Source organism: Nuphar pumila, unplaced genomic scaffold (assembly GCF_984573655.1).
Source record: "Nuphar pumila unplaced genomic scaffold, dmNupPumi1.hap1.1 HAP1_SCAFFOLD_753, whole genome shotgun sequence".
Lineage (NCBI taxonomy): Eukaryota > Viridiplantae > Streptophyta > Magnoliopsida > Nymphaeales > Nymphaeaceae > Nuphar > Nuphar pumila.
Window position 1 is genome coordinate 1 of NW_028323480.1, and position 21,680 is coordinate 21,680.

General features: G+C 52.5%; 1 protein-coding gene and 1 pseudogene across 1 annotated transcript; one reads left to right on the forward strand and one right to left on the reverse strand.

The window, feature by feature from the left end:
- Window positions 1–6,641: 6,641 nt before the first annotated feature.
- On the reverse strand, window positions 6,642–12,500 carry LOC149809801 (ribonuclease J-like; annotated as a pseudogene).
- A 682-nt stretch (window positions 12,501–13,182) lies between these two features.
- LOC149809802 (uncharacterized) lies at window positions 13,183–16,521 on the forward strand. Its single transcript, XM_089994602.1, has 4 exons — window positions 13,183–13,340; window positions 14,928–15,078; window positions 15,425–15,712; window positions 16,279–16,521. The coding sequence occupies exons 1-4, from the start codon at window positions 13,183–13,185 to the stop codon at window positions 16,519–16,521; spliced, it is 840 nt and encodes a 279-aa protein (XP_089850728.1).
- Window positions 16,522–21,680: the final 5,159 nt, after the last annotated feature.

The following is a 21,680-nucleotide window of genomic DNA, read 5'->3' on the forward strand; positions in this document are numbered from 1 at the left end:
ATCTGTTTCATGCGTCTTGACGATTGAAATGTTGCAGGCTACTCTGGCTGAGGAAGCTGACCAAGTCCTGCATCTGAAGCACTGCATCCAGAAGAGCGACAGACCTTGATGTTGCCAGCCTCAGAGAGGTGCCTTCACCACAAAGAGGGCAAGATCTTGCCCTCCTTGTGGTCAAGGCAGCCCTCTGAGGCAGGCAAGATCTTGCCCTCTAGAGGTGCTCTGTGCAAGGGAAGGGGAACAATGGGTTGCACATGGCACACTAGCCTGCACCTGAGTGCGCGTTTCCTGTTGTGGCCCTTGCGCTGCTCATTTTAGTGTCTCATCAGATGGTTTGGCCTCGTTCGCCTTATGCGTCGTTGCCAGTTTGTCTTCAGCCCATCAGTCCCTTAATCTTCTCGGCTAGCCAAGCCGATTATCTTGCTTTGCTCGCGTTTGACATCCTGGAGCAGCTTATCTGACGGCTTCAACACATGTTACAGGTCAGACCTTGCAAGCCATCCTCAACATGTAACGCATTTCCTAAGCTATAGATATGCACTATGGCTGTAAAGTAGGCTTGCATTGCGGCCTGCAAGGAGGCACTGTGTCATTCTGAGGTCAGCGTCTTCGAGCACATGCTTGAAAAGCAGCCACGTTGCCCCTTCAGTCAAAGTGGGCTGTCGCTTCCTCCTCCTTTGTCTCATCCTTTGTGCGCACGACACTAAGATTAATGAACCCTGATGAACAACGAGTTTTGACCAACAATGAGTTTCCACCCACACATTTTGGTCCCAAAAATTCAAATATTGTTGGGAATCTGGACCCGAACATCAGATGGCACTGGAAAAAGGTAAGACCGCCGCAAGGCCGTCGTTGAAACGGGTGAGGACACATCTGGTTGGTGCTCGCGCCAGGTGGAGGGTGCAGAATGCCTCCATGAAGCATGTGCGCCCACTACTGAAGATGTGCTTTAAAGACGCCGTCCTGCACCACATGACCGCCTGGAAAGGGCTTCAATGCAAGAGCCGTTGTATGAAGCACATCTACAGTAGCCTCAACATGGTGCACTGCTCTCAAACTCACTTGATCGCTCCTTGACACGACAATTACTCCATTCAAGGACTCCCTTGATCGAGGGACCTGCAGGCATTCATGCTGACCTCATTGTCTACGTCCAGACCAAGCTCAAAGCCATGTGCAACAACGCACTGGCCATGGCATATGGCTGCCTGCAGGGCCTCACCACGAACCGTCCCACCTCGGGCTCCATCGCGTTCTGCATCTTTGGCGCTAACCAGTTCAACCAGGACCTGGAGACCCTTCCAAAATTGCTATGTGCTCCTAACCATCCATCAGCTCTGACTGTCTCGCAAGTTGTCAACGCCGCCTTTTTTGGGTTGGCGTGTCTCGTTTTCTTTCTCTTTTTTCTTCTCTTTTTCCTTCTCTTTTTCCTAAATTTCCTAAGCATCCAAGTTTGATCCATTTTGTTTTGTACAGGTTCTGAATCTCACATGCTTCTGCAGTGGTTGAATGGCTTTGCGGTATCCCTTTCGGCGGTATCCTTTTCCGCCGGGCCTCTGCTGCCGGTATATTAAATTCGGATGAGCCATGGCAATGGCACTTGCACAACCAGGGTAACTATGCTTTTGTACCCTCGGCCCTTGCGTTGATGCACGAGGCCGAAGCCCCTGTGGCACGTCCCTGTCGGCGCAGTGCGCACCTTCAGAGACATGGCTTCATTCGCGACTGATTCATTCATGTATGGTCTTGTCTGCTTGTGCATTGGCGGCTTGTCCGTCTTTCAGCAGTGAGCTATTCTTACGCAGCGCTTTGAGTTTGTCACAACCAGTCCTCTTTTCTAGGCAGGTGTTTGTTGTTTTTTTGCTTCGCTCAGGTATGACGTCCTGCCCATTCAGCATGCCCTTTCATTCCGCACAGAGCCTGTAAGAGCAAAGGAAAGCCATCTGCTTTCTGATGAGCTACCATGCGTGATGAGGGAAGATCCCAAGGTCTCAGAAGATGGCCACGATTGAGAAGACAGTCTAGATATTGATTGTTGCCCTTGCACTGGCGTGTTCAGACTGTGCACACACGTGGAGTCGATACATGGCGCACGTTGTCAACATGTTGGATGTCAATTGGCACACGCTGTATGTGAATAGACCGTTCGTCGAATTTGTGAGCAATCTAGATACATGTATTCCTCACTTTGGGTGAAATGAGTTTGGGGAGCGCTTGATGAGCAGGCGTGTCTGTCAGGCAGCTCTTGTGTGGCATTTGCTGGATCACTTGAGTCTATCGTGTGATGTTGAGGCACATAGTCAGTGACTACATCATCGGTCAGGTGGCATATATTTGGCTGCGTAAAAAGACAAGACAAGAAAAGAAAAGGAAAGAAAAGAGATGCTTGGCAATGTAATGTTACATGATAGACTGGCGATGCAGTCCATACACTGGGCTAAGCAACCAATCCATCCACTGAGACGCAGCTAACCACTCCTGACGCGACGCAGAGTCCAATCTAGCTACCATGTGTCAGGCACCTAGCAATCTGCAACAAAGTAAAGAAAGGCGTGATTGGGCGATCCTGGAGAACAACATGGCCTACATGATGGTGTTCCATGAATGGTTACTCAGGAGTATAGCTGGCTTCTTACACATCGACGGCAACTGGTTATGCATAACAACTGGCCAGCGTCCTTGTGAAACGCTCCTAGGTCCTACACATGTGTAAGAAAGCTTGTATGCAGCGAGACATGTGTGCCCAGTCAGGCTGTGGCATACTTAGGAGAGCATATGAAAACAAGTTGGCCACCACGAGCATGGCTCAGCCCTAACAAACGGTCACAGTTTCATGAGTTCGGATAGCTGCCTTGCAGGGAGGCACAGAACTCTGGGTGCCGAAGCAAATGCAGCCCCAGTACGTCAGCGGCAAATTGGTGAACTTGAACTTCACACATGGCTTCTGCGAGTTCCGAGCCAGTCAGGGAAGGAACTTGTGCTTTCTGGACGCTCACTTGGTCCAGGTAGGCCACGTGCTGATCGTGGACCATTTGAAGTCCAGCTAAGTCCGTGGGTGGTGCACCGTCCGATGAAGTCTTGTGGGGTTCAAGTTCCGGCATGTTGCACAAGAGAACACGTTGGACAAGTGTACATGGGCGTTTTCGATGCCCAACAACGAGCCATGCAGACCATCTGGTCTGCACGAAGTGGCAGTGAGTAGTATGACCCCTGCCACAAAGCAGAGGTGAAAGCAGCCAATCTGATCAGGAAAGCACCAGACATGTGCTCTGTGTCAAGCCTGCACCAGGCAATGCATGGGAGTTCTGGGCTGAGTATATCCAGCATGGTGTCCAGCAAAGCTCTCCTAATACCTCCGGAATAAACCTGTCACCATCATGTTGCTTCATCTCCTCCTAGGTTCCACTATATGCACCGTTAGTAACGCCGGGCGTTACGCGATGAGAGCACTGAGCACTCTGGTGGGATAGGGTGACACCCTTTGTGACTGCCAGCTTCGCTCAAGCGTGCGATTTTGGTTTACCTACTGTATAATGATGATTTTATCTCGAGATACTCAGAACTGCTGGGAAGTACAAGCTGTTGGTTGCATTTTCGTACGAATGGCGTCGTCGAGATGTGTGGGGTTGCGAAACTTGTCAGCAAAGTCCAGGATACCGCAACAGCAAGCCAGCCCTGCGTGGTCATCGCATGTCAATCACATCCAGCATAGTTTTACATGACCTAAGTGCACGTCTACGACCGTGACCCAGATGAAATATCCTCAAATGAGCGAGCACCCTGTAGACACGAGGAGCTTGAAGTTGCATCGGCAGATGGGAATCGCACCTGTTTTTTCGCCTTAGGCGCAGTGCTTGAACCTTATTTTGTCTTTTGCCTTTCTTTTTCGTCCGGCTGGCTGCACCTCGACGAGTTAGCGGTGGCATCTTTACACACACGAAGGGAAACCAACAGGCAAGAAGAAGAGTTGTCCTTGGATATTGTCTTTGAGTCTTAAGTAAGATCATGTGTTCTAGGAATCCAGCTGCAATCGCTGCCAAAGCGAGCGATTGTTTGGTAATTGCCATGTGACTCGGATGATGTGACTAAGCTGGAACCGTGCACAACTGTTGATACTCAGGCCACCATAGGATAGATGACTGTGCATGAAGGGAACATTTACAAACAACAATATTCAATTCAGATTGAGTGCCAGTGCATGTATTTTGTGTCGAAACACACAGAGGGAAGTTGGATGCAATAGTACGATTCGGAAGGGAAGTAATTCAACTTGATCCATTTGTCAAGCCTTGGCCCAAGGTGGGTTATCTCCTAGGCTGATCAGTACCTGGCACCTCCCCATACCCTGATGGGCTGGTATGGGTGAAGTTCACATTTTCAACACGACCTGGCCAAAGCTGCCAAGATCGCAATTTGACCCATTCTACAGCACTGCATTGTGCACCCTTCATGAGGGGCTGTGGAGAGCTCGTGCAGCGATACTCAAGTTGAGTGCTCCATCTATACGGCACAGATCTGGAAACGCTTGCATACAATGAACACATGCACAAGGGGACCTGTGTCAAACATGATACAAATGCGGAACGGACACCAATGTTTACTCACATTGCATACTCTCGTGCTGCCCCGCAACAATATCAGCCATTTTTTTCAGCTGTAGGACCACATGTGGGTGCTGGGCCTCCTCCGAGTTGGCCAACCCCCTGGTACATCTTGGTGCGCAGACAGCCTCCGCTTCCTTCTGCTTGTCCGCCAGCTCCTCGGTCTACTCAGCTGTAAAGCTCTCTGCCAGCTGGTTGGCATCAAGCTATTGAGACGCATAATCGACCACCTGTACCTGCTCCCTGTCGGAATTTGCGCGATTATCCTTTGCCTCGTTCACAGAGTAGAGGTCGTTTTCAAGGCTGTGCTTTGCCGCAGCATTCCTTGCTGACACCGGCCCTCTCGGGGCTTAGTTTGTTTTGATTGAAGAAGTTCCTCGTACCCAGACTGCTTTGACAAATGTAACAGGTCAGACCTTACATCCTCCACTCTTTTCTTTTTTGCATGCTCCACATATAATGCATCCAAGGTCTGGTTGCTGTGGTGAAGCCTAGCATTACGGCCTTCAGGGATGCTCTGCGCCTATCCACGAGCAAAGTCTCCAGACACGCCGTTGCAATCGAATTGCTCATTCTCCTGATTGCCAGGTGCACTTCGACACAGAGCACTTTTGTAGGGAAGTGTAGCAATTATTTGGGAGATGTCCAAGAGTTAAGCTCCCAGGTCTGACTCCCACTGCCACTTGACACAGAGCTTGAATGAATCGCGATGTCGCATTTGCAAAAGCATGCACGCTAGAGATGCCGAACACGTCAACAAAACAGCCTAGACTTACGAAGAGGACCGAACAGAGGGAGAGACGTTGAACGCAGTCAGTACAGCATTCAAGGGCATGAACAACAGCAAGGACGGCGGATTCCTCAACCATACGTAACGTCGTCAGGATTTGTGGTCGACGTGACATTATCCCGTGGGTTGAGGCTCCGCCGTCTTGCCAGCAGCTCCCGCGGCATACGAGTTAAGGGCGGTGGGAAACCTTTCCCGTTAGGGCCCTCGGATCGCCCGTAAGATCCATCGACGTTCACTGCACCATCAAACGCGCCGTCAACATGGCCAAAGGAGATACCGAGTCAATATTTGCTTGAAAATTGACAGGAGCACGCTTGCGCTGTGGGTGTGAGAGGGAGGGGATGGTACGGAATGACCTCTGACCATTGAGCGTACAGTGCCCTCACTGAAAAGAAAGCTGAGCTTGGTCAAGTACCGTAACCAACAAATGGGCGGTCACAGTCACGCTTTCGGACTCGCTGTCAAGTTCACAAAGAGGAAATATGTTGGATTTTCATTTAAGAAGCCACTCACTGTTGCAGACAAACCCAGGGATGCTTGCCTCAGGTGATGGTAGCACTGATTCCCAAGCTGTGTTTGGAGTTCTTTTGTTGCCAATGTGAATGCGGTAGTGTTATAAAACGATGCATCAAACGAGTGAATACTCACATGGGCACACAAACTCACACTGAGCGGTAAGCGTCATACAAACGCTTGCATACAGTCACTCACAAGCGTGCCTCCAAGTAGATAACATGCATGGCAGGTCCAAATGAGCCAATACTCATCCCACGCTCCACGCAGAGGATGCAATCAGGCAGCTGGCAGCGAAGCGTACATGAAGGCATGGTTTCCTCACCGGCGTTTGCCGCTGCGGCAACCATTCCCGCGCGAGGGTCCATTTCGTGGCAGATGACGATCGTTTCGGGCCGCTTGCCGTTGAACTCCTTGCACACCCTCTTGATCTTCTGCATGATCAGTCGCTCTACCGCCACCAAACTGCACACACCCACCGCATCGCTCCTTCACCACCTCGCAAATGATACAGGTGATACAGTGTCTGTTAACATCACAGTGAATGGGTCACCAATGACAACCGAAGGGCAACCTTTTGAACTTACATTCCGGTGCTTTGCAGAATGACAGAAAGTAGAAAGCATGAGACGATTGGGATGGTATCAAGAGATAAAACAAACGAGGTTGAGTGTCGGTGCACACTATTCTTTTTACTTTTGCCGTCTAAAGAGCCCCTTAGACAAGGGCGGAACCACTCATGGCTGCCTGCTGTAACCCACATCTATGCCACCCTGAACACATGAGACGGATGGCACGAAGCGATTCGCCATACGGGCTGAGCGAGGTGGAGTGGAGTGGACGCAGTACCTGGCATTTGCGGGGAGGCTTTCAAGAGCTCGGTCACTAGCCTCATGCAGTTCTCTAAGCAGGCGGCCATTGTCGACCCACATTGCTCGGGTAGTAATCCGGACATGTCCGCGGAGCCTGGCTGAGGCCATGATTTGTTCGGGGGTCATGCCCTTTGTTGCGATGCCCCGCGGGAGTTGCCTCACAACATCTACCGCGGCCACTACCACGCCGTCGTTCGCAAGCCTGCTCCTTTCCAACAGCGCCATATCTGCTGCAGTCCCCGTGCCGCGCTCCCCGTCATTGAAAAACATGTCCAGCTGGACCTCCCCAAGGACCTGCATGTTGGAGATCACATTAAGAATTCCAAACCAATGGGCGAGCGTAGTGGGGCGTGACACCCTTTACATACATACCGAAAAATTTGACCTTACCTCTGATACAGATAAGGATTCATAGAGATATTCTTCTATGAATCTACAGCAGGCAGAAGTAAAGCTGCAACCTTGGTATTGAAGCTAACGCACTTGGCACCACCCGTGTCAGCTAGACATTGCTTTCGTCCCTGTGCTGATATGCTATTCCTGCCGTCGTTCCACATTCCTGTCTGTATACAATGACGAGGCGCAACACTAGCTGTGAAAGTTGCGACCTGCCAAAGTGATCGAGGACCTGACCAGCGTGAAATCTGCATGTTGCAAGCAATGGTAATGGTTGCACCGATTACCATTGCAACACTGGGCAATTTGAGTGGCCGATGTCCATGTGGATGCGGGATCTCGAGATAGTGTTGTAAAAGGCACATCATCATCATGTTGCGGTGACATACCGCAGCAGTTCCCATGCTGACGTGATTCCCATTGCGAATATCGCCGACGCCCAGCATCTCGCCGTTCTTGATGACGCTGCAGTTGTTGCAACCCAAGCTGCGTGCGAGGTCAGCGTGAGCGTACAGAAATGCGGCTTCACCATGAACTGGCAGGAAGTGCCGCGGCTTCACAATCCTGAGAACTTCTGCCAGCTCTTCTTGGTGGGCGTGCCCACTGCACGACAAACATCGCCATCAGCCAATGCTTCGCCAGACCCGGCCACTTTTTGGGTCCAGACTCCCGGAAATGTATGGATTATTGACACGAACGTGGGTCGCAGAACCCAATCTGGTGAAGCACTGCTATCAGCAGCAGCGTCAGTGCAGGCAGTGTGGTTGTGGTAAGAAAGCTGCGGGTCATACCAGAGGATTGCCAGCAGAGTGAGTGCGTTGGGTCCAGACGACGCCTGCATATGTACGAATTTGCGGGACAGAAATGGGGACGAGCCCCATGGTGACGCAATGCTGCGTCAGATGCTTGCTTTATACAAGATACGATGTTAACATGTCCATGTCGGTGAAGCCCGCTCCATTGCAGACTACTAATTTGTGGCATTGCAGCACAAGATGCCAATGTCCATGTGGATGCGGTAGTTTTGTTATAAGACACATCATTAAATCACATAGATAATGGCAGGAAATACAAGATACATCATCATCATCAGATAGCTATCAATCTCAGCTCGCTTATGAGGTTGGATGAGCAGGCACATTCCGACAGGGTTTTTGGTAGACATGATGGTTCAAACGCGCTGAATGCATGGGCTCGTCCACGCATCTGATAGGAATGGGGTGAAACAATGGAGGTGTTGGTCTCTGCACGCCAAACCAGTCCCAAACCTGGACCTGAGATGACAGAGCAAGCGAACTTGGATACATAACTAGGTATGGCAATGTCACCATATCTATAAGTGACAGGGCCAAATGCCTGCTGGGGATGCACTGAGAGTCAGTGCTTCTCCAGACCCTGTCATTTTCGGCCCAGATGCCCAAAAATGCATGAATTTTCGGGACGAAAATGGGGGTGAAAGCCCCTTCTGGCAAAGCACTGCTGAGAGTACCTGGAATGTAGGCCGTCAGTGCGGCTCATGGCGATCGAGGGACCGAGATTGGCAAGCCGGTTCATCATCTTGGTGACGCGTTTGTCGTTGCCTGGGATGACCTTTGCCGAGTAAAGAATGAGGTCGCTTGGCTGCACCTTGAGAAGGTGGCTGGCATCGAACGAGGCCATGTTGAGCGCGGACCGATCCTCCCCCTGCGTTGTGGCGATTAGCATCATGGCTCTTGTAGCACTACAGCATAAGCTAGAATGTGGTTCTTTGAGCTGGCATATCTCTTTTCTTTTTTTCTTTTACAATGTGGTTCGACCCCCGATTGTGTGCACAAAGTCCTTGCGTCTTCAAATATCGTAGCCCTCCAACGCCGTGGCCCACACATCACACAGCCTGGTGAAGTGCCGACTGACGAGCAGCTCGACGATCGTGCACTGAGTACGCAAACCTTGCTCGGAACTCATGCCGGCACAACCAATAGATGCAGTGAGACTGCCAACCCAAGCTTGGCGCCTCTCAACGTGCCCCCCAAGAAAACAGGGACAGAGACGCGGTGTATGTCTTTATTTAGGGCTGCACGGAATCAAAACTTGCTGCCTGTTTGTTCGATCAACACTGACATGATTGGATGATGAAAGTCAAGACTTCTTGCACCAAGCACGTGCTGTTGTAGAGGAATTTTGTCACGAAACCGGTTGAGGAGAAGGAGCAGGAGGCAGAGCGCAAGCTACAGCGACGAGCAAAGCGGCACCTGTGACCCAGTTGTGACGACCAGGACTTTGTTGGGGTCGTGGTCTTCAAGGTCGTCCACAGAGATAAGCTCTCGGGGGTCGAAGGGAGCCTTGCCAACTTGCGCAGCAGCGTCCAGGTACGTGTTGAGGCTCATCCCGATAAAGCACACCTTGCGGCCGGCAGCGTCTGCGGCAGCCTTGATCGATCCCAGACGGTGCACGTTTGACGCGAACTGCAGGGCTTCGGCAGACCTTGTGAATCATGGGTCTAAATGCATGAAAATGCATATATATTGGCGGCAAGGTAATAAGGGGTAAATAAGTGGCAAAAGCGGCAAACAAAAGGGTTGAAACTCAATTGGAAAAGCACTGGCGAACTGCACTGAGTATCATGCTTGCTCAGCATCTGCACTGTAAAAAACTGTGAGCGCCTGTTGGAGTACTTCCAATCTGAAGGTGCTGAGATTGTCTGGAGGTGCCGTGAGCAACTTTTGGCTCTTCTCAAGGCTCAGAATGGAACGTTCCTTGTCAGTTTGAGCCTCGGATTTGCTCGGCTCGAGCCCTCTGCGCCTCAAACCCATGCAGCATCGGCAAAACGTGGAACGGCGATGTGCAGGTAGTGTTTTCTGTCCTTTGAGATGGGGGTAGTATCTGTTTTCGCTGAATCCTAACGAGCAAAGAAAGCACCAGCATGTACCTACCTGCCTCAGCGGTGAATGAATCAAAGAAAACTCTTGAACAGAGGATAGTACCTGCGTGGTGACCACGCGGCCCTTCCCCTCATGTTCCATTACTTTGCGAACGAGATTTCTCTGTACGACATTCTCGCTGACGGTACGGCCAGGGGCCAGCACGTTGGTTGAGTCAGACATCATGAGAGCCACCCCTCACGGCCGATTTGCTCAAACGCCTCCCGGTCAAAGGTGTCCCCGTCCAACGGCGCTTCGTCTATCTTCCAGTCGCCCGTGTGCACTATGTTGCCACCCTCGCTCCTCATGATCAGTCCGCAGCAGTCTGGGATGGAGTGAGTGACTCGGACCGGTTCAATTCTGCACGCACAGGGTTGGGTGAAAGGCCGGGAAGGCATTTTGTCAGACCGAGAGGTTTGCAGTCCGGATGGCTGAGAATTCACGTAAAAGGGTGGGAAAGAGTGTGTTTACACTGAGCTACCGCGACCGGACATGATTTTTTGGGGGGAAAACGGCCAAACCCGATCTTGCGGAGCAACTAGTGGATCAGGCGCTTTGCACAAAGCTGCTCAACTCTGTAAGCACAGGAGAAAGGTCGAGGATTCTGACGACGATGCATCGCTGTACCACACTACCGCATCCACATGGACATCGGCAGCTGCGTACAGACTACTTGGGCGTCAGTGTCATAAAGCCTACATTCCATTGGCTGTGTCATAATGCCTGTGCCACACAGCCTCTGCAATGCAAGAAGGGGCGCACTCGAAAGGGCCGCAGTTAAACCGCTCTCGCATCCGGAACGTATGGAATCGGTCCTCGTCAAACACGCTGAACTCACGGAGACGACGCTTGAGGAGTTCCATGGTGAAGGCGCCCGCATAGATGGGCACAGAGGGGTCGAGCGCGGGCACTACCCACGGCATCGCGCCGATGTGGTCCTCGTGACCGTGCGTGATGACTAACGCTTCGATCTTGTCCCGCCACTGCGCAAGAAAGCTCGTGTCTGGAAGAATCTTCGACATCCCATAGTCCTGCATTCCCATAGCCTCCTCAGCACCTGCTGATCGTATTCTTTTGATAATACATCATTATGTAACACTACATGCAACTGCATCCATGTGAACATTGGCGAGTCCAAGCCCTTTCTGGGAATCTGATTGACTATCGTTAACAAACACGACCGCATCCACATTGGCAGCTCTAGTGAAGCTTGGAGATCTGCGCTTATCGCCACAGCTCCACATGTATACCTATCGACATGCGGGAAGGCTAAAAACAGATAGACACGTGTGCGAATTCGCTCATTCACTGAATACCAGGTGCCGAGGCTACACCTTGCAGACGAGGAAAATACCCCTCAAGCTAACGCAGTGATTCTCCAGAATGGGGTTCGACCCACAATTCTGCCCCAAACAATCATGAAAAGTCATTATCCCTGAAAATAGTCTTTACGCCTGAAAATCATGCATTTTCAGGGAAAGATTCACAGAACAAACTGCCTGGCGAGGCACTGAGCTGACGCTGCCAATGAAAGCACGGCACTCTTGGTTCGCGGCGCTAGCTTGTGCCCCGATTCGCTGAAGCAGTGATACATATTTCCCAAGCCTGGCGAGACATCGCCGCAGATGAGCTGTGTCTAAATACTGGTTAACATAGGGAACTAGACCTGTCGCTGGAGAGATCCCTACTCAAGGTGTACGCTACCCTACCAATATTACCCTGTTTGAAACATCACTACGGCAATCCATGGCACTTTCAACAACTCAGCTCTGCCGATGGAGATGACATCGCCTGGTTCCCGAACCATTGACATTGACCGTCCCAGAGCCTCCTGACAGTCTCCAGTGTGTGGTTGAAACCGTTCTAGTTACTATCCCCCCTCCCTTGAGAGGCAAAAATACTGGGGATATTGCGCCTGCTGCGGATTCAAATCCCCCAGATCCCAATCGGCCATTCCTAGCCCCATTCTGACAACAGGTCATCACCAACCATCCATGTTGCTCCATATAGTTCGCTGTGTGTACTGCACTGCCTCAAACCCGTTGCGTTGAATCATGAAACGTCAAGTACACTATGCATTCCCATGGATTCGACGATCTCTGGCCCGACTGCACTGGTCTGGATGGTCTCTGGACCGACTGCACTGTGGTCGCTGATGTTGCAGCTGGGGGACAATGCAGTGCTCTCACCGAACTGGGGTTACCACACGTCACCAAATTCATGTCTTCCAGAATCTGCACCCGGAAACGACACAGTTTGGGGGTCACAAAACGTCACCCAAGTCATGTCTTATCCATAACCTGAACTCGTAAATGATACCGTTTGGCGAAGCATTCGCACAAGGTGATCGTACCGTGAAATCGGGAAACATGAGGCCAGCATCAATGAGAATGTAGCGGTCTCCGCAGCCCACCAGCATGCAGTTCATGCCGATTTCTCCCAAGCCCCCAATTGGAAGCACCTTGAGAGGAGGGCCTTCTCCGGGAGGGGGCCCAGGAAATGGTTTGTCCTTTCGCACCTGAAGGGCACTGCCTAAGTGCTCCATGCCGTCGCTTCGGATCATAATCTGATTGGGGTCTCGCTTCTCTGCATGCCAACATCCACCTAGATCGAACCCACATCATACACATCACTTGATGTTGCTGGAGTGGAGTTCTCCGGCATCATGGCAAGCCCAGCATCTCACTAGGAGCTAGGAGGCTGTGACGCTGTTTGAACCAGTATGGTGCTTTCGACACGGGTAGAAGGGCGGACAGCTGCACTGCTTGTACATCCTCTGTGTCCAGTTCAGTTCGTATGTGTATCACGGCAGAACGTAAATCCTTGCGTATGGACTCACAGCTGCGTGCAGAAAGGCCAGACCTCACTGTGCAAAGCAGCAAACTTATTCGTGTTGGCAGCCAACAAAACTGACATCATCACGCGCGTATCAGCCCTGCTGAGGTCATCTGGCACCATCTTCATTACATGGGAAGGGAAAGTGGAATAGTGGTCATCAGCATCGTGCGTCCGAAATCAGCGAGGGCACGCAAGCAACCCTGACTACAAATGGGCAACTCTACAAAGCGGCAGGCGGGGTACGCAAAGACAACGGTACAACTATACTATAAATGGCGATGAAGAAAGACTCAAGCGTTTCACAAGGCACTGATGCCACCTGGACCGTGAATGCGGCGCCGGCCTCAACCATGGGGGCCGTGCAATCATGCAAAACATGTACACAGGCAGCTAGAGAAAATGATGCGAAATTGCGGTACTCATCTTTCAGGTTCTCATGTCCACGTAGTATCAGCAACAATGCCAGGCAACATCATACTTCGACCACCGCCTCGACCAGAGGACCGCCCAGAACGTCCTCTACCGCTGCCTTGCGTTCTAGAAGGATTAGTTGCTATCCTGCCACCACCTTGGCGCGCCCGTACCACCAAACTCCTTCTGCCTGGCCTAGGACTGCGTGTGCAGGATGTTCCGAAGGCACCCGACATGGCTACAGGTCGAATAAGCAGAAATGGCAAGTTAATGTAACCACACGGTGAGGTATGCACAAATCAATTCACGGGCCTGAGAAGATCATAATACCAGGCAGTGCACTTGCAATTGCCGACAAGCAGGATTCACCCTCAACCGCTTGCACAGCGATACCATGAAGTGGGTGAACACCTATCACAGACATGCTGCTTCAAAATTTGTTAACGCAATTTTCGTAATGGGCTTCGTCAACGTGCGTACGGGCTTGGTAAGCACTCTGAAAAGTATCTCGGGATAGCGCCACGGCCACGTGCCGTCCTGCTTGGCTCAAGGGCCCTGGGGTAGGGCCTGGCAGAAATAAGCCTTGGGGACCTGCCACTTTGACAAAAAAAGTGCATAGCTCAAGGCTATGTTTTAATACCATTGACCCGTTGTCATTGCTGAGCTACGAAGTAGGCATTGTGTGATTTCTATCTCATGTACGTAGACGCATCTGAGTCAGCAAACATTGGACATCGACTTGCCAAAAGTGTCAAACACAGTTACTGTGTGCACCAGGGGCATCGGTTACTGACGCCTGTGTGTCAACGACGCGCTTCATAGTCTGTTAGTTGCCTCGTATTCTGTCTGAAGGGTGCTGCGCGTGGCGCAGTGAGAACTTGCCGGGACTTGCTTTGCACTGTGGTTTCCTCATAGATTATAAGTATGAAGGGAGTTGTAAAACAAGACATTTTTCATTCTTCTCGGGTGGCATAGACAGTGTATTGTGTACCCGTTCCCTCCCGCGCCTTTCAAACTGGTTGTCGCCCCTATTGCCTCAGCCCCTCCAAAGCCATGACGAGGCCCGAAAGCACGCGTGGCCGCCAAAAAACCACTCAAGAGGAGAGTATTTACAACATAGTGACAGACTCAACTGGCCTGCTTGGGCCAAGGACCAAGACACACGAGCCTGGTCCGAGCGTCGAGACTGTCGTGCACAGGCCGAGGCCTCGAATGCATGAAGATAGTCGACAGGTGCGTCAGAACGCGATTTTTGTTGTTCTGTGAACGTTTTTGCCAGTGGTGGCAATACTTGATTAGCACTGACACAAATACATTATGGCGTTCCTTGCTTGCCGTAGCCCAACGTGTTGCGGCTCCTGTTATTGAAAGCTGAAGGATCGTGTACGACATGCTTCCGTCATGGCTTATGTCTGCAATCATCAGCCGTATGGCTGGTGCACCCATCTTTGAATTGTGCAGGGTATGTAGCCAAACTTCGAATCCCGACAGGCGGGCGAGAAACCATCCGCGACATGCAAATGGCAAGTTCTTTATGAATTCAGTCCCGACATGTGGTTGTCCGTCGTTGTCGTCGTTGATTCCATGTTTGGACCTTCTCAAACAGGTTTGCAAGATTGCAGGTGGACAACTTGTTCAATCCTGTCAGGGGTGTCCGAGATGCTCAGCAGCGTGCGGGCATCACACCCACAGATCATGCAAAGGCCAACAGACGGGCCATCCGGCAGCAAAGTAACGTCAACGCAGTCCGAAAGATGGTGAGCCCCCTGGTTCCGACAGTTCCCCATGCATGATCGAGTTTACCAGCAGATTCGCCAAGACTTGGCCCAAGTAATGATGGTCTTTCACTCATCCTTCATTTGGTCCATCGCCTGAAATCCATAGGTCATGGGCCAGGACACACAACTGTTTCAATGAATGTGCTGTCCTTTGACCAAAACAAACAGTGCAATTATCACGAGATACATGTGTAGTGTCTTGACTTGCCCCCTGCACTCGTGATGGGTGACAGTATGGTCTGCAGCTGGCCTCCACATGTTCCATTCATCCTCGCCGACATGCAGTGCAATAGCAAGGATACTAAGACTTCCTTTTGGCGTGCAGGAGGACCAGAACAGTGGGGGTGATGGGGTGCCAACGCGGAGGCCACTTGGGCCGATGGCAGCGAAGCCAAGGCGCTCCACCCCGGGGGGGGGCGGCGGATGCGCAGGTGACAACGATGGCCGTGATTTTGTGAGGCAGAACATTCTGGACGCCGGGGCGCGCAACAAGAGCGAGGCGCCGCCCAAGAAAGATGGTTCGGAGTTCCTCCACAAAAGTAGCTACGGCCGTGTGCCTATATACCTCCACGAGCGCAAGATGGAGCTGGCTGCAAACTACGCCCGTGCAATGGTGCGCCCTTCGCTGGCCTCCTTCAGCATGCTCTGCGTTGAATGATCTTGGGCGCTAGAAGTGTCCGAGGGTGCGCTCGGCGCTGTGGGAATGCGGCAGTGCCTTGCTATGTTGTGTTTGCGCGTGCGATTATGTGGCGCCAAGCTTTTGACGGATCCGTTCGCATCCTGTGGTATTTGCAAAGATGATGGATTGCCATTTTTAGATGGCCTGTTCGCTTCATTCAATGAATGCCACCGTTTAACTCATGGTAAGCAGATTCCGGTACACAGCCCCCTCCACCAAGGACAGGGGCGCCGTATCACGAGGGATGTGTTTCCAGGGATAGGCAGGGACGATGAGTGAATGTTAGCTTGGAACTCCATGATACCCCAAGTCTGCCACGGAGTGAGCCAAAAGGCATCTCCGCTGTTGTCACCAAGGACATTGCCATGGGTCCCAGGGATGCGCAGGCACGACCTGGAATAGCTTAGGGCTGTTCAGGTCGTAGATCTCTGCACAACCCTTGAAATTTTACACGACGTCGGGCCCATGCTTTCCTTGGGAAACGCTGCTTGGATGTGCAGGCTGAGAAGGAGGCGGCACTCATTCCTGAGGGCATGCGCATGATGTCGGAAGACGAGCGCTTGGAGACTCTGGAGATCCTTCAGAAGAATCGTGATGAGGTGGAGGCCGCTATGCAGCGACTCCCGTTCGTGATTGAAACGCCCAGTCAAATCCGCCATAAGAACCAGCTGGAGCGCCGCATACAGGAGATTGAGGAAGCACGCAAGATATTCTCCAGGCCAAAAGTCCTGGTGAAAACGTGAGACTCGGTTTGCTGGCAAAGTGGGTGGCTTTTTCTAGCTTATACCCACGGGATCAGTGCAATACCGCGGGGGAGACTAGCTAGAAATGAGTGACGAGCCTGCCCTGTATGCATGGCTGCCCTCCGACGTCAAGACACTGATCAGTTGTCGGCGTCGTCTGACTCTGCAGCACCGATGCGTCGACCAAACGGCGCTTCAACCTGCGTAACATAGCACACATATTGACCACAACATTTCTGCGCATGCGCGTGCGTGCTCTCCTGTCGTGACTGCCGTTCCTGTTCCCCAGGCTGACCGCCATTCGTCAGTCCATACTGCGAATGTTTTCGGCATAGTGACATAGTTGCTTGCGTCTCCACCTAAGCATGGGTTTGTGCACCACGACGCTTGCGGTGCGCTTGATCCCTGCCACTTGCACGGGGGACAAGCTTCTTTGGATTTGAGGCGGGATTGATTGGCGACGGGACATCCACCAGACTGACCGCATGATGGAAAGACTTCGTTAAGCTGCCCAGTATAGTCCCATGTAGCAGGGCATTCCGAGGTACAGACGCGCTCGCTCAGCTCCATGCGTGCATGGTGACGTCACCACATGGTTTACCCAGACTTTGACTTGCGATGTAAGGAGCGTCAAGTGGGATAAGGCATTTGATTTCATTGAGTTTTATCACAATGCTGCGTGTGGGCATGTACGGGATGTGCGTGTAAAGGCGTAAAATTCCCATGCCCGAGCCTCTGGCTGTACACGTGGCGATGACGCGTCAGGCGTGGCACTCAACAATTCGAGTTGTTCTTTCCTATTGTCAATGGGCTTGGACAGAATCTTACCATAACAAGAATGCCGTGTTAGGGGATTAATTTGCAGAGAAACGTTCCCTGAACCTGCAGGCATGGTTAGCTGATTCGAAAAATGTTTTGGGCAGGGTGTCAACACAATGAGGTGCTGCACATGTGCTTCCGAGGTGCACCTCGAGGAGCGCTTCATTCCGGTATACCTCGTCAGTCTGACCACACATTGTCCATAATTCGTGTGGCACACGAAAATATGCGATGTGTTGAGAGTACGTTGCCTTTTCTACCCTGGATTGCACATTGATTAACGAGCGTGGTCTCTAATGTAAAGACAGAGTCTTACCACACAAGATTCATAGTTCTAGTGGGAAGTGGATGCCTGTAAAGTTTATGCTCTCCGTGAGGTGCAAGGTATATTGTTGAGTATCTTGAGATAGTGGAGGGACAAGAGCAGTTCTAGCCTATGGTTGTTTCACAAAATATGTGATTGATGATATGCCACTTTCTTATATTGCATCCATGTTTGGGTTCTCTGGATTTGCCTTGTCTGCCCGGTTGCGTTGTACACTGAGATGTGTCCTGAAGAAGTTGTTGATTACCCGAGATCGTATTGCAGCACAAGGTCGGGAATAGTATGATGGGAGTACATTGAAGCGGGTGGCAGCTATAGACACAGCATTGCTGGCATGGTATTGCGGCGCGATACAGAGCCGAGTTCGGGCTGTGCACGATGACGGCAAATCCAATCGTACAACGCGAGCGCGAGCGTCGTGCCTGCTATGTAGTCGCTCTTTGTTATATAGCGGTGGTATAAAACCGGTGCGGAAGTTGATGACTTTCCGGCGCGGATCGGCACGTTTCGAAGTGTCGCTTAGGCGCCGGCACCGCTGTCCTGTCTATGCGCTGTCCGCGCACGTTCCCGTCCTCAATCAACCTGCAACATGTACTACGCACCGTGTCTGACGACGGAGGCCTGCGTACAGACCATGTGCGTCGAGAAGCATTGCGGGGCCGCAAGCGCACCATCACGCGCAGCGTGGCAGCACCTGCCGCTTGCGCCAGTCCGCTGCCAATTGCGCAGCAGACGAGTCTCGAGTTCAAGCAGCTCTGCGCAGTGCATCTGCAGCTGCTGACTGACATGTTCAAAGGGTTCGGTGCACTGGTCGCCAGCGTCTACTTGCGGCAACCTGCCAGCCTGCGCTCAGGGGTTCTGGAGCTGCGACGGGAGGCAGCCGTGGGACGCTCCAATGGTGATTCTGGAGGCTTTGACTGTGAGGCGTTGCGCATTGGTGGAGCTGGAAGTAGCCTGACTGAGGAGGAGATCGCAGCGGAACGCTCCCTGTCCTTGCCCGAGAGCGACTGCCTCGTGTTTCCGCTTGCAGCCGGCCAGTTTCTGGTATGCTCCGAACATCGTCTACTTGATGTTGCAAGGTGTAAAAGACAATGCGTTGTGTGTTTGGAAATCAGCATGAAATGCGCAGCCAACTATGCGTTAGCACAGCCCTATCCAGATGGATGTGGTAGCGTTGTAGATAGATCACCGTTCAGTGTGGTGCTCAGGTCGGTATACTGGTCGTGGAGGGCTTTCTTCCCGGAGTCGTGCCATTGGACGATGTGCTTCCTTACAACAGCAGCAGAGACGGCATGCCAGGGCGTCCACACCCTCGAGCATCAGCCTGGGGCCGAGATGATGGCGTCACGGTGCTTGCATCGTCACGTGATGACGAGGACTTTGGCCGCAGAATCTCGCGCAGTGCCGGCGCGTCTGTCTCCGACATCATTTCAACCTCCTACAGCGGCGCAACCCGGGGCTCTTGGACTGACTCCAAACCCAACATGGTACGCTCTGCTGTCCAGCTTGAATGCGCCTTTCAGGATGCTGACATGATGATGGGTTGTCTCTGGCGTTCTCTTCAAGTTTCAGCTCGTGCGAGCGGCCGCGCGTTCATGACAGGCTTGCTTGTTCCGACCGCTGACGTTCAATGAGCTGTATCACTTCGAATGTGCTGTCTTTGTTGCTTGTTGACTATTTCCTGCCATTGTCTACATGATGTAATGATGTGTCTATGTACAACACTGCCACATTCACATGGATAGTGCTACAATACCATGAGTAACATTCAACCATGAAACGGAATCCATTATTGCCAGCAGTAATGCACTACAACACTAAAGTGTCCACATGGACATTGGCAACTCCAAGAAGTAGAAGTAGGTTTGGGAATAATCGTTTCCGGCACCCAAGGCAAGCGTACGTAGACCAGCCTTCGGTACTAATGATACCAAGAATATGTGTCTGCAGGTTGGGGCAGCGGACGCGGTGGACTACTGGGAGGAGCGGACGATGCTACTCACGGCGTCTGCGCTGAGCGCGGCGTGCGCTATGGAGCTCCGCGCTGTGCTGGCAACAGCCGCGCATTCCGCGAGGGACTCGTACATGCAGGAGCGGCTGTCGGAGATGCAACAGAGCAGCAGCGCCATGCGCACGTTTGGCGCCATGCTGGTGCCTCGCCTGCCTAGCGGTAACCTGGATCGTGACATGGCCGAGGCTATGGTCGTGCAGGGGGGGCACATCAGCACTCTGGTGGGCCAGCTAAAGAGCCAACTGCAACCATCTCAGGCCACAGACGTACGCCTCTCGATCATGCTAGCTTTTGCCGCTTCTCATCAGGATCGCGCACCGCTCTATGTGCACTGCATCATTGTCACGAAGACGCTGTCCCCGTCTGCACAGACTTCATTGGGGGACTGGTCGCGAGGTGAAAGAGCTCGTGGGCTTCTTTGCGTCAGAGCATGGTGCTTTTACCTGAAGCAAAGCGAGGGTAGAAGTTGACCGCCTTGGAGGCCATTTGTCGGTGATTCGGAGTGGACAGCGAGGGCACAGCATTGGCAAGCTGGACCGTTGTTTGGGGCATTGGTTCTGACTCACGTTGATGGTTTGTCATGAAGAGGCGCCCAGTCAGCGCCCTGGCGATACGATGTGGCTGACTCACACATTGTTATGTCCTCGTCACCATGGGTACTTACCTTTCTACGTTCCACCCATCATGAAGGCGAGGAAAGGCATGGCATTCCCCTAAGGCACAATGAAGACAGCTGATGCATTCATGTAGCAAACTAAGGACATCCTACGTTCTCGCTGGGACCTGTTGCACCACATGGACACCCTCAGCATCAAACACAATGCAACCGCTCACCGCCATGATGGCTGGTTCGAACATCAGCAAGCATGTCACCCGAGCATGTCAGCAAGCAGTGGCATGGAGCATGGGACAGTCAAAAGCCATGGTGACGCTGCGTCATCCTGATATCATGATGCCGTGTCTTTAACACTGCCGCATCCACACAGACAGAGGCAACTCCAAGATCTACTGGGGAAGAATAGTGTATGGCTGGTTACATGCTTTTGGCGTACGTTGCAGGGTTACGGACTTGCTGCACTCGGGCAGCAGCTTCCCGTTCTTAACAACAGCACACCTGCTCAGCCATCTACACATCGGATCTTTGACACCAACGGCCACAGCGGGAGCAACCACACCAATTCTTCCCTGCCCTCGAGCGCTACCGACAACCCCCGCCACAATGGCGGCCCTCTCCTCTCCGGAGATCTCGCAACGCTTGAGAAGCACCGGCACCGCGTTCCCAGCATGCACAGCGCCCAGCGTGAGCCCACAGACACCACCGAGCGCTCCTCGTCGCCCGCGTCATCATCTGCAGCACCCCCCCCTCGCCCAGCGCAGCAGCAGCCAGCGCTTGGACTACCTCGTTCCCCATGGGAAGGCAGCGCGGCTGATCAGGCCGCGGCGGCGTGTGCTGATGCCCCAGGCCGCTCAAGGACGCCTGTCGTACGTTCACAGTTGGGAACAGCTTCACAGCGTAGAGATGAAAGGGGTGCAGCTGGATTCCTCACGAGTCAGAGGGCAGATGAGGATTCATGGATGGAAGCTGATTCACCGTCTTGGCAGGCTGGCAGCTCTATAGGGACGATGAGCAGGCGCGATGATGGCCGGTCGCCCCCTGTTGAGGCTCGCCGCGAAACGGGGTGGATCGTGCTGCGTTCAATCGACAACGCCGACGAGCTCCAGGTCGTCTCGGAAGGGGACAGCCTCGTGTTTAGCGAGAACGAGGGCTGGGCGGATGATGACGAGGATGCCCCCCCGGTGGTTGAGCTGCTGGACAAGCCTGTCCGAAGGCAGATCGGCATGCAAGACGCTACTGACACACCGCTCGGGATCGTTCCAAGGGACAGTCAGTCAATCGATGCATCGCTCTCGCGTGCAAGTTTGGACCAGGGGGGCGACAGCCAGCCAAGTACATCGTACAGTCATGCGCAGAACTTCTCTCCCACGGCCAGTGGAGCAAAAGTA

Coding starts and splice junctions, on each gene's coding strand:
- LOC149809802 (XM_089994602.1), top strand. CDS start 13,183: ATGGCGATGAAGAAAGACTCAAGCGTTTCACAAGGCACTGATGCCACC. Junction 15,079..15,424: donor TCAACGCAGTCCGAAAGATG/GTGAGCCCCCTG, acceptor TTTGGCGTGCAG/GAGGACCAGAACAGTGGGGG. Junction 15,713..16,278: donor CAAACTACGCCCGTGCAATG/GTGCGCCCTTCG, acceptor TTGGATGTGCAG/GCTGAGAAGGAGGCGGCACT.